General features: G+C 43.7%; 1 protein-coding gene across 1 annotated transcript in view; it reads right to left on the reverse strand.

Moving 5' to 3' along the window:
* Positions 1 to 13,436, reverse strand: part of lama1 (laminin, alpha 1) — a 349,617-nt gene that overhangs the window by 114,462 nt on the left and 221,719 nt on the right. The window contains exons 33-35 of the mRNA XM_063058896.1: positions 12,572 to 12,714; positions 6,557 to 6,655; positions 1,428 to 1,539 (exon numbers count right to left, since the gene is read on the reverse strand). Of these exons, the coding sequence (XP_062914966.1) occupies positions 1,428 to 1,539; positions 6,557 to 6,655; positions 12,572 to 12,714 (354 nt within the window). The remainder of the gene's footprint in view (positions 1 to 1,427; positions 1,540 to 6,556; positions 6,656 to 12,571; positions 12,715 to 13,436) is intronic.

Genomic DNA, 13,436 nt, shown 5'->3' on the forward strand with positions numbered 1-13,436 from the left:
ACAACTGGATAGATAAGAAAGTAATCCAAGGTTCATTTGTTACTTCTTAAATGTGGCTGTAAATATTGGGGAAAAATAGGTACCTTCTTGAAAGAAAGGGGAATGATTGGAGGAGAGATAATTTAAAGTCATTTGAAAAATTTTTAATAATGATATTTAGCAGATATTCTTAAGTATATTTTTGAATCACATTTGAATCACTTTATAAATCTGAATTTTAGCTTCCAGTGTTTCAAATACTATTCTTACACAAACGGGTCCTATATTGACATTGAGCTAAGGCAGTCGTGAATACTCCTATAATATCACACTCAGTCTAGAATCTTCCATCAGGGAGAGATACAGAGCAATGGTAAGAGGCCCTCCAGAGAATTACAGGGAAAAAGATGGAAATTGCCTATGAAAACTGCCAGTCTCACACATCTTGGTCGCAGTAGCATGTGGTATAGGTGACTGACTTATCATCTCTCCTGACAGTTGGCCCATAGCCTGGAGCAAAATTAAAAAGGAAATCACTTTGACCAGAATTCAAGGGCATTTTCCTGCAATGTTAATGGAAAATTTTAACTGGCTTGAATACTCCCAGGCCACTTCAACCTGAGTGCTCATTCAAGTCGGCCGTTATAACTAGAGATTAGATTTGAAAATCCTTGTGCATCATAATTACATCTGCATTCATTGGACACATTCTCTTGCAAGGATTCAATTTAAACTGTGCCTTATATCCACATAGAATCCCAAGGATTGCATTGATTATTGGGACCTAAAGTAAATATCCACATCTGTATGGATTATCAACAATTCAATCTCCAAAGCTCTAAACGCAGCATTGATTTTAAAGGCAGTCATTTGGAGTGAATGACATCGTAAATGAGAAATCTACCTTTGAAAGCTAGTTTGCAAGATTATTACCTCCCAATTCTCCTCCCATAAACTGAACTCAATAGAACCGAATATCGGAAAGTACGAGCAGTGACTGACATGCTTTATAGATTTAGCACTTGAAGTGAAAAACAAATCTGTCTCTGTTTCCATGTCTCCTTTGAAGGAGACATCCCATTGATTTACATGCTCATATTAATGCTTTTTGCACTTCAATTCATTGTATTGAAGACTAAATGAGATTAAGGTTGGCATTCTAAAAGTTGTAAATTTAAGACTTTTGGGTTGAAATGCTGATTATTTATCCAGATATTGATATTCACTTTATCTGATTGATGTAACCTTTCAGATTCAATGTAATGTAAAGCAAGAGGGTACTTCAACCCCGCTATGCTGTGGAACACACAGCAGATGGCACTTTCTACCTTGTACATCTGCATAGATTTGGCAGAACCTGACATTATTTTAAGCAAACAAAAACTCTGAAACTGGTTTGAGTTTTCATTAAATCCCCAAACTATCAATGAATGATGTACAGTGCATACCTTTTATAGATTTTGAAGTTTCATTTACATATGCTTCAAGCTCCAGAGTCCTGGTTAATGTTCTCCCCACAGCCTTATTCAAGGTCTGCCCATATCCAAGGTACTGAGTGACCTGGCATAGAAAATGTGTCACATTTTACATTTCTGCTAATGCTTGTCCCATGGAGTCAAAAACAGGAGAGAACACACTTGCACGGATGTAGCAACAAAAGTAAAGACATAGACTCATATGCCCTTGGAAATAAGCCCCTTGGTTCACCACGTCTGTGTGACCATCTGCCCATTTTTAAAAATCATCCCCGTACTCCTATCAACTCCTCCCAGATTCTAACCCTCACCTTGGCTTGTTTTATAGTGGCAAATTAACCCACCAATCCATATTTCATTGGATGCAGTGCCTGGAGGGCACACGCATGGCCACCGGGTGAATGGGGAAACTCCACATAGACACCACCTAAAATCAGGAATGTCCCTGGTGGCAGCCCTACCAGCCATGCCACTATGCCATTCCTGAACGGTCCTGCTACACAAGGAAAATTAATCTGTGCCTTACACTCTGATTCTGATTAAACAAAGTCTCTTCTGCCTGTACATAACCCATATCCCACCATTCCCTGTCCATTCTTGTGTCTCATTGACACCCAATGACCACCATTGTGTCTGTTTCCATCATGATCCCTGCCGCCCATTGCAGGTACCCACCGCGCTTGTTTAAAAAATTTAACCCTCACATCTCCGTTAAACTCACTCCTTAAACGCATGTCCTCTAGTATCTTAAACACGAGGAATTCTGCAGATGCTGGAAATTCAAGCAACACACATCAAAGTTGCTGGTGAACGCAGCAGGCCAGGCAGCATCTCTAGGAAGAGGTACAGTCGATGATTCGGGCCGAGACCCTTCGTCAGGACGAACTGAAGGAAGAGCTAATAAGAGATTTGAAAGAGAGAGGGGGAGATACAAAATGATAGGAGAAGACAGGAGGGGGAGGGATGGAGCCAAGAGCTGGACAGGTGATTGGCAAAAGGGATATGAGAGGATCATGGGACAGGAGGGCCACGGAGAAAGAAAAGGGGGAGGGGGGAAAAAAACTCAGAGGATGGGCACGGGGTATAGTCAAAGGGACAGAGGGAGAAAAAGGAGAGAGAGAGAGAAAGAATGTGTGTATATAAATAACGGATGGGGTACGTGGGGGAGGTGGGGCATTAGCAGAAGTTACAGAAGTCAATGTTCATGCCATCAGGTTGGAGGCTACCCAGATGGAATATAAGGTGTTGTTCCTCCAGCCTGAGTGTGGCTTCATCTTTACAGTAGAGGAGGCCGTGGATAGACATGTCAGAATGGGAATGGGACGTGGAATTAAAATGTGTGGCCACTGGGAGATCCTGCTTTCTCTGGCAGACACAGCATAAGTGTTCAGCAAAACGATCTCCCAGTCTGCGTTGGGTCTCGCCAATATATAGAAGGCCACATCAGGAGCACTGGACTCAGTATATCACCCCAGCCGACTCACAGGTGAAGTGTCGTCTCACCTGGAAGGACTGTCTGGGGCCCTGAATGGTGGTAAGGGAGGGAGTGTAAGGGCATGTGTAGCCCTTGTTCCACTTACAAGGATAAGTGCCAGGAGGGAGATCAGTGGGGAGGGATGGGCGCGACGAATGGACAAGGGAGTCGCGTAGGGAGCTATCCCTGCGGAAGGCAGAGAGAGGGGGGGAGGGAAAGATGTGCTTCGTGGTGGGATCCCTTTGGAGGTGGCAGAAGTTACGGAGAATAATATATTGGACCCGGAGGCTGGTGGGGTGGTAGTTGAGAACCAGGGGAACCCTATTCCTAGTGGGGTGGCGGGAGGATGGAGTGAGAGCAGAAGTGCGTGAAATGGGGTAGATGCGTTTGAGAGCAGAGTTGATGGTGGGGGAAGGGAAGCCCCTTTCTTTAAAAAAGGACATCTCCCTCATCCTGGAATGAAAAGCCTCATCCTGAGAGCAGATGCGGCGGAGACGGAGGAATTGCGAGAAGGGGATGGCATTTTTGCAAGAGACAGGGTGAGAAGAGGAATAGTCCAGATAGCTGTGAGAGTCAGTAGGTTTATAGTAGACATCAGTGGATAAGCTGTCTCCAGAGACAGAGACAGAAAGATCTAGAAAGGGGAGGGTGGTATCGGAAATGGACCAGGTAAACTTGAGGGCAGGGTGAAAGTTGGAGGCAAAGTTAATGAAGTCAATGAGCTCAGCATGCGTGCAGGAAGCAGCGCCAATGCAGTCATCAATGTAGCGAAGGAAAAGTGGGGGACAGATACCAGAATAGGTTTGGAACATAGATTGTTCCACAAAGCTAACAAAAAGACAGGCATAGCTAGGACCCATACGGGTGCCCATAGCTACACCTTTAGTTTGGAGGAAGTGGGAGGAGCCAAAGGAGAAATTATTAAGAGTAAGGACTAATTCCGCTAGACGGAGCAGAGAGGTGGTAGAGGGGAACTGATTAGGTCTGGAATCCAAAAAGAAGCGGAGAGCTTTGAGGCCTTCCTGATGGCGGATGGAAGTATTTAGGGATTGGACATCCATGGTGAAAATAAAGCGGTGGGGGCCAGGGAACTTAAAATCATCGAGTTTAGGAGCGTGAGAAGTGTCACGAACATAGGTAGGAAGGGATTGAACAAGGGGGAATAAAACCGTGTCGAGGTATGCAGAAACGAGTTTGGTGGGGCAGGAGCAAGCTGAGACAATAGGTCGGCCAAGACAGGCAGGTTTGTGGATCTTGGGTAGGAGGTAGAAACGGGAAGTGCGAGGTGTGGGAACTATAAGGTTGGTAACAGTGGATGGGAGATCCCCTGAGCGGATAAAGTCAGTGATGGTTTTGGAGACAATGGCCTGGTGCTCCTTAGTGGGGTCACGATCAAGGGGTAAATAAGAGGAGGTATCCGCGAGTTGTCGCTGTGCCTTGGCAAGGTAGCGGTCAGTATGCCAGACTACAACAGCCCCCCGCTTATCGGCCAGTTAATAGTAAGGTTAGGATTAGTGCGGAGAGAGTGGAGAGCAGAGCGTTCGGAAGGAGTAAGGTTGGAATGGGAACAAGGTGCGGTGAAGTCGAGACGGTTGATGTCCCGTCGGCAGTTAGCAATAAAGAGATCCAGAGCAGGCAGAAGACCAGAGTGGGGTGTCCATGAAGAGGAGGAGGGTTGAAGATGGGAGAAGTGGTCGTTGGTGGGGGTGGAAGGGACTCGCAATTCCTCCGTCTCTGCCGCATCTGCTCTCAGGATGAGGCTTTTCATTCCAGGACGAGGGAGAGGTCCTCCTTTTTTAAAGAAAGGGACTTCCCTTCCTCCATCATCAACTCTGCTCTCAAACGCATCTACCCCATTTCACGCACTTCTGCTCTCACTCCATCCTCCCGTCACCCCACTAGGAATAGGGTTCCCCTGGTTCTCAACTACCACCCCACCAGCCTCCGGGTCCAACATATTATTCACCGTAACTTCCGCCACCTCCAATGGGATCCCACCACTAAGCACATCTTTCTCTCCCCCCCCATCTGCTTTCCGCAGGGATCGCTCCCTACGCGACTCCCTTGTCCATTCGTCGCGCCGATCCCTCCCCACTGATCTCCCTCCTGGCACTTATCCTTGTAAGCGGAACAAGTGCTACACATGCCCTTACACTTCCTCCCTTACCACCATTCAGGGCCCCAGACAGTCCTTCCAGGTGAGACAACACTTCACCTGTGAGTCGGCTGGGGTGATATACTGAGTCCGGTGCTCCTGATGTGGCCTTCTATATATTGGCGAGACTCAACGCAGACTGGGAGATCGTTTTGCTGAACACCTACGCTCTGTCTGCCAGAGAAAGCAGGATCTCCCAGTGGCCACACATTTTAATTCCACATCCCATTCCCATTCTGATATGTCTATCCACGGCCTCCTCTACTGTAAAGATGAAGCCACACTCAGGTTGGAGGAACAACACCTTATATTCCATCTGGGTAGCCTCCAACCTGATAGCATGAACATTGACTTCTCTAACTTCCGCTAATGCCCCACCTCCCCCTCGTACCCCATTCGTTATTTATTTATATACACACATTCTTTCTCTCTCTCCTTTTTCTTCCTCTGTCCCTCTGACTATACCCCTTGCCCATCCTCTGAGTTTCCCCCCCTCCCCCTTTTGCTTCTCCTTGGGCCTCCTGTCCCATGATCCGCTCATATCCCTTTTGCCAATCACCTGTCCAGCTCTTGGCTCCATCCCTGCCCCTCCTGTCTTCCCCTATCATTTTGGATCCCCCCCTCCCCCTCCCACTTTCAAATCTCTTACTAGCTCTTCCTTCAGTTAGTCCTGACGAAGGGTCTCGGCCTGAAACGTCGACTGTGTCTCTTCCTAGAGATGCTGCCTGGCCTGCTGCGTTCACCAGCAACTTTGATGTGTGTTGCTCTAGTATCTGACATTTCTACCTTGCAAAATAGTTTCTAGCTCTCTATTTTAACTATGCCTCTCATAATTTTCAAAACTTCCATCAGGCCTCCCTTCAGTCTCCGACGCTCCAGAGAAAGCAATCTAAGTTTGTGTAAGTTTTCCTTATAGTTCATACCCCCTAAAACATGCAGCATCTTGGTAAGCTACTTCTTCACCTATATCCTCCCTGTGAAGGAGCCACCAGAATTGAACGCAAAACTCCAAGTACCACCAAAGTGAAGTTTTGTATAATTGCAATGTGATTTCCTGACTCTCACACTCAAAGCCCTAACAAATGATGCAAGCATGCCATAGCTCTTCTTTACCAGTCTGTCGATGTGTATTTTATCACCCTTTCTGCTGTCAGTAAGCTGCAGAAGCTTGGACCCTAAGATCCCTCTGTACATCAAATAGAGGCTGTTATTCTCATGGGATGCCCAAGTAGGAAATAAGCAGTCTAATAAATATAGACAGATTAAATTGCTTAGAAATACATCCTCATTCATCAGTATGTAGATAACTGGATCCACCAAAGTTCACTGGATTCCGGAAACAAAACAAAACACCCAACTGCCACTATACAAAATGACAAGTTCAACTAACCAAAGGTGAATTTCTAGATGAATATCCCTTGTTCAGTGAAATTTTGCAACTTTAACTGAGAAGGAGACAAGGATTTGGCTTACCTTCTGCTGTAAATGATGGATGTCCGAAGCTAATGTAGACACCTGTCCCTCTGCCTGCATGATTGCGGCACTGGTCTTTCTTTCCGGTGCCAAGGTAATCTACAAGAAAACCAGAAAACTCAATCATCTTTGGAGCTGTTTAACCCATTAAGCTATATTAATTAACTATTTAAGGTTTTGACAAATTATTCATGCTAATGAATATAATGTAAGTCCAACATTCCGCGTTCTCCACTGATGAAAGAAAATCTGTCAGGATAAACGCAACTCAAGCCTATTTTGCCTGCTAATACGATCGTGGCCAAATATAAGATTTAACTCCATATACTTAACTTTCCTTCATGCTCCTGAATCCTTTTGTTAACAAAATGTATCAAATTAATCATTGATCCAATATCAACTGACTTCTGCGCAAAAGGACTGTAATTTTCTGCCACCTTTCACATGTTGAAATCATTCCAATTTAATTACTAAGATGACGGGCTCAAAATTGACTCACTAATCTATGATCCAGAACTTGAGAGCCAGCAGAAATAGTTTCTTTCTACTAATCCTAGCAGTTCACAATAGCAAAGGCATGGACATTGACTTCTCTAACCTGGTAATCACTCTCCTTTGTTGCCCCCCCCCCATTTTTTTCCCTTATCCTACCCTTCTTTTTCTCCTCCCCCACCATCTCGATCTGCATATCACCCACACATTCCATGGTGCATTGTCCTCTCCTATTCCATCTTCTTCAGCCCTTTCTCACTGCTGTCTATCACCTCCAAATGTATAGACCACTTCTACTCTCCCCCTTCCTTAAAAGTCATTCCTTTTCCATCACTCCTACTTTCCTCCTTCCTCAGCTGACTCTCGCCCCCTCCCCTCACCTGCATCTGTCACCTGCCAGCTCTTCCTCCACCCCGCCCCCCACCCCGTTATGCAGGCTATCTCTCCCCTTTCTTTCCAATGCCGATGAAGAGTCTCATCTTGAAATGTCGACTATTTCCCTCCACAGATGCTGCCTGACCTGCTGAATTCATCCAGCATTTTGTGTGTTGCTCCAGGTTTCCAGCATTTCCAGTCTCTACTATTTTAAAAATCTACATATTCTGGAAATTTGAAGCACAGAACAGTAAATATTCAACATTTCGGACAGCAACTGTAGGACAAAAATCAATATTAGCATTCCAACTTGTCATTGCATAATTGCTATTCTAGCTGAATGTGATTTTTCTTTTACATTTATTATGGTTCTGGTTTAATATTACTGTTATATGTAGTGAGGTACAGTGAAAAACTTTGTTTTGCATGCCATCCATATAGATCACGAGGTAGAATGTGAGATCAAGAGTGCATCTTCTGGTTCTGGGGACCATTTAATAACCTAACAGTGGTTGACAAGCTGTCCTTGAGCCTGCTGATACACAAGTTCAGTTCCACATGATTTCACTTTGCACCTTCAAGTTGCTAAGAAAAGGAAGCAGCAATCAGAGGTCTCCTTCTGCATTGCCTCACTATGAACAATGACCTGACCTCTCCCCTCCCATCCTGCAGCTAAATTTTCATAATATCACTGAAGGGGCGGGTACTATAGTTGAATAGGTCACTACCGTTCACTGAAGATGCTGACACAAGAAGGCTAGGCACTTGATAATCGTCATGTTGACAAATATATTCCAGCTGCCAGGAAAGCGTGGCAATATATAAAGAAGATGGAAAAGGGAAAAATACTGTTCTGTTTCAAAGGCTAAACATTAGTAGCACCATTGTGATTTAAAACGATTTATCGAAAATGCAACATTTACCATCACATTTTCACCTAGTTACATCAGAATTCAAATCAAGAACTGGTGAGTGGGTCCTATTATCTAAACACTAAGCTATGAGGTACATAATTATAAACGCAAACAACAGGAATTCTGCAGATGCTGGAAATTCAAGCAACATACATCAAAGTTGCTGGTGAACGCAGCAGGCCAAGCAGCATCTATAGGAAGAGGCGCAGTCGACGTTTCAGGCCGAGACCCTTCGTCAGGACTAACTGAAGGAAGGTACAATATTATCGTCAGTTAAAGTACAGCAGCTCATGTTCTCAGGGTGTGTCAAGGTGCTTTCCAGCCAGTGGAATATTTGCGGAATGCATTCACTGGGGTTGAAGGACCGTGTTTGTGTACAGTGGGGGGGGGGGCGGGGGGAAGGAGGGGAAACAAGGCTTGTTTTGCTGCTCTCGTTTTGTTACTTGTTGTATTCAGTTTTGCTCTGTGTTGTTCATTGTGGGCACGCTATGTTGGCTCTGGATTGTGCGGCAACACTTACGGGCTACCCCAGCTAATGTTAGGTTGTGTTGGTTGTTAACGCAAATGACATCATTTCACCCTATGTTTCAATGTACATCTCATAAGTAAATGAATTCCTAAATTACAGCATTCTAACTCTGAGGTAAGAGGACTACCATTAAACAAAGCCACTATACTCAAGTACTTTTCCTTCTACACTATTTCATGCAGCCATTGGCTTCTCTTCAAATATAAAAATTCAATTTCAGTGACTCTGTCTTCCACTGGACTCTAGTGCCCTGTGTTTCTAGAACTGTTTTCCAGTAATGCATATTTAAAGGGCTCTCAGTTACTGGTAGCAAAGTATTTTCAACTTTAGTTCACTAAACCCTGTTTACTTTACAACGCACCTTACTTTGAAAATTCTTGCCAGCGGTGCTGCACTGAAAAAAAAAATGCAACTATAAATGTTACCTCCAAGTTGAGTTCACTTATTTCCATAACAGGTTGAAAATTTGAGTACCAAGATACAAGATGGCATTAGCAAATCTCTTGTTGTGGTCTCCTTGAGCATTCAACAAGCTCAAGACCAAGGCTGCAGCGGTTCCACATTAACTGACTTCAGCAGTTGTGGTATCGGCTCCAGGTGAAAACTGCTGCCTTTGCCAGAAAGCCTCTGTCTCATTTAACACCAAGAGAACTGACAACTCATGGCCAAGTCTATCTATAGGACTTACCACCTATTCTACAACAGCATTGTGAGAGTCCTCTCCAGAATAAATAATTATTTATTGCAATTCCATCATCTTTACTTTGAAAGGATGCATGTTATTAATAATTGGACACTGACAACTACTCATAGAAATATTAATAAAAATATCAATTATTTCCAAATTTCATTAATCAGTGTTTTCTAAGTGTTAATAGCTGCTGTGTCAATACTTCACAGTATGTAGTTCGGCAGATAGTCATTGAAGAAAGGTTCGTTTATGGCATTTCACCATTGCTAGACTAGTCATGAATCTTCCCATTCTAACACCTTTCTCATGTGTGACGTGGGCACCACTGGCAGAACTGGGAAGCAAGGTCAATTCCAATTGCCCCTATACTGAGGAGGCTGTCACAAATCTGCAACATCCATGGGTCTGGACTCACACAAAGGACCGATGGGATGAAAATGGTAGATCAGCTCTCTAACCACTTACAAACACGCAGCAGTTTTACTGGTAATAATTGTTTATCCCAGATTTATTTAAATGACCCACTCTTCAAGGTTCAAAGTCAACTTCTTCCCCAGTGCTTCATATTTTTGAACAAACCTGTATGTTTTTTTAACCAAATTATATCTAATTTATATTAGTGTGAATTTATGCTAATTATATTATGCTAATTTGTTTGCCATGTTTCTACTGTGCTGCTGCTGTCGCAAAAAGCTCATTTTCATGGCTTTTATACCCTGGCTATGCATGGTCATGCTGACTACTTAAACTTGAACTAAATGCACTTGAATTTAATAAACTGCAAGGTAGGCCTTGAACTTAAGACTCTCCGTGTCTGTCCAGTGAAATAAGCATTAGACTATCCAGAACACTATGCCAGCCCCACTACATGTTGAGTTGGTATGTTCTCCCTGTGGTCACATGAGTTTCCCCATGACGTTCTCCCAGATCCACTGTAATTGTCTGTGTGAGGAGTAGAATCTGATGAGGAATATGAAGAAAATCAAATGGGTTGGGGTGGCAGTGTAGTGGCTAGTATGGACTCCGGCTGAAGGGCCTGTTTCCATACTGTGTCTATCTATGACTACGTTGTTAATCCCACAGCCTTTAAGTGGTCATCTGAGTATATCATTAATGTGTCTTTGTTAAAAGTAGAAAAGAAACATACAAGTTTATTTTATTTACATGTAAATTAGCCCAGAAATGTGTAAAGGCTGGCCAATTTTTAACTCATTGGCTGAACCTGTTGCATTGTTGTATAAGTCAAACAAGGAGATCTTCTGTAATTACAGGTTGCAATACTATATAAACATTAACAATTTGTGGATGTCGCTGTGCATTGCATCTAAACCAGTGGTGCACAAAATTTTGGTGAGAAGGGCCAGAGTTACAATGTAAGTGCTCATCAAGAGAAAGATGTTTTGCTTTAACCCCATGTAACCAGATATTTATATCTATAATCACATGAAACAATTTAAATCCTATAGCTCTTGCTGCTCCATCTTCTACCTTCCTTCTGCTTCACTTACTTCCCCCTCCCTCCTCCCCTCAACTCACTCTCAACTCCACCAACTCACTCCTCCTCCATTCACAGCCTCTCCCCTCTGATTCCCACTACCCTCCTCCCTCACTGCTTCACCCCTCCTTACTCCACTCACTCATCCTCCCCTCACTCCTCCATTCACTCCCCTTTCCACATTTTCCCCTCCCCGCTCTACTCACAGTCCTTCTCCTGCAGCTCCCCCCCCCCACCCCTTCCAAAGAGTGAAGGTACACACCTACGCAGATGACACCTGTGCAGGCTTGACCTGAGGAGACTCAACTTCAAGCACAACTAAGGGCAACCTACTCAGCAACACCAAAGAGGGGAACAGAGGGGTAAGGGCAGATGCTGTTTTCAGGTCTGATCGAGGTGCACTGAAGGGCCTGTTCCTGTTCTGTACCACTCTTTGTTCACTGTGCTAAGGGTTCTATGGCAAATGACTACACTCTACGTACACCTCATTTAGAACAGGACAATCACATTTTCAGAGAGGCACAAGTTGACCCGACGAACGTGGCATTTGCATTGCAAAAGCAAGCAAAGATTTGTGGAAATAAATTTTACATGTTGGGGATGAGGTCAGCCCATGCGTGTGGCACCATCACCAACACCTGCAGCATGTGATGTACTTTAGAAAGTTGGGGAATTGAGGGCCATGGGAAACTAGCACAAAAGATTAGCCACAATGATACTGAGTGACAGAGTAAGTCTGAAGAAACAACTTCCCAGTTACTTACCTACCCCCCCCCACCCGGTTTCACCTATCACCTTGTGTTTCTCACCCCCCTCCCCCACCTTTTAATCTACTCCTCACCGTTTTTCCCTCCAGTCTTGCCGGAGGGTCCCGGCCCAAAATGTCAACTGTACTTTTTTTCTACAGCTGCTGCCCGGCCTGCTGAGGTCCTCCAGCATTTTGGGTGTGTTGCTGAAGGAACTCAGTAGGTTGAGCAGCATCTGCGGGGGAAAGGAACTGTCAACATTTTGGGTTGAGGCCCTGCATCAGGAAGACGTTTGCTGATTGACCACAGCACTGTAGTAATTTACATGAGAGAATTAAAAATAATATCTCCAAGTTTGCAAACAGCACGTAGCTGGATGGGAGTGCGAGCTGTGAGATGGAAGGAAGGGGGGATTCAAAGTCATCTGGAGAAGTTAAGTGAGGGTTCAAATGCACGGCAGTTGTGATATAATGTGGATAAATGTTTTGTTATCCAGCTTGACCAAATAATTGGAAGATATATTATTATTTGAATAGCAACAGATTTAAAAAAAGGAAGGTTCAATGATCTGGATTTTGTTTGGCATCAATAAAAATGTCTACCAAGGCAGTTAAGGCAGCAAAACTGAATGATCAGGTATGACCACATTGAATGGTGAAAGGATTAACTGGCCTACTCCCACCCCGACTTTCAATGTTTCTATGACCTCCATGTTAATGTGCTGCAAGCAGCTCTCGCTCAAGCCATATGGAAGTCATTTTTAAATATCTCACCTTGTATTTCTCAGTGATGTTTTCAATGGCGGAGATGAGATTATAAGGAGCTAGGTCAAACCCTGTGAAGTTAATTGCCATCAAACTGGCTTCCAGGTTGTCGAGGTCAAACAGCAGAAGCCCTGTACATTCATCATCACAAGCTGAGGAGTGAAGGATGTGAAATGTGAAAAACAAAGTGTTCTTCATTCAAGAAATTGAAAACACTATTACAATGATTTTGCTGCTTTACCAATAAAAATATTTAAGAAGAATCTTTTAACTTCCATTTGTAAAACTGCACCTGTATATTCTACTGGACCCCTCCCACCTTTGTAATCCCAGCATTCAGATACCTGCAGAATGACTAAACAATCCATGATATTCTGGAAGCAATGCTCATTATTAATCATCACAATTTCTTCCAGAACCAGGAATTTGCACCAACAATCTTTCTCTGCCCTTTCAGCACTTGTATTTTAATCAAGTCATGATTGTGGGCCCTTTACATCCTTATTCTGTGCCTTTCTGTCCATATTTTAGATGATTTTCACTGGTGAGCCCCACTTCCTTTCTAAGTATCTTCACTTGTCTTCATTTCCAGCTAAATTTTGCTTGATGTATGTGAAAGGAACAAATAGTCTTTATGTTAACTTCTAGATCCTACTCTTCTGCCTCCGTCACTACTGCAAATAAATAAGTTAATAGTACATCTGCAACTTTCTCCTCTAAAGAAAAATCTGAACACAACGCTATCTTATGTAAATTACTGTTATTTGGTGTTTCCATTTTCAGACTTAAAAGCCCTAATTTATCCAAACATGCTTTATTTGAATATGTAAAGTTTGGGATGGGCAGCTCCCTGTGCTCTTCATTAACTTCCGGG

This window comes from Mobula hypostoma, chromosome 1 (assembly GCF_963921235.1).
Source record: "Mobula hypostoma chromosome 1, sMobHyp1.1, whole genome shotgun sequence".
In the NCBI taxonomy this organism is placed as follows: Eukaryota; Metazoa; Chordata; class Chondrichthyes; order Myliobatiformes; family Myliobatidae; genus Mobula; species Mobula hypostoma.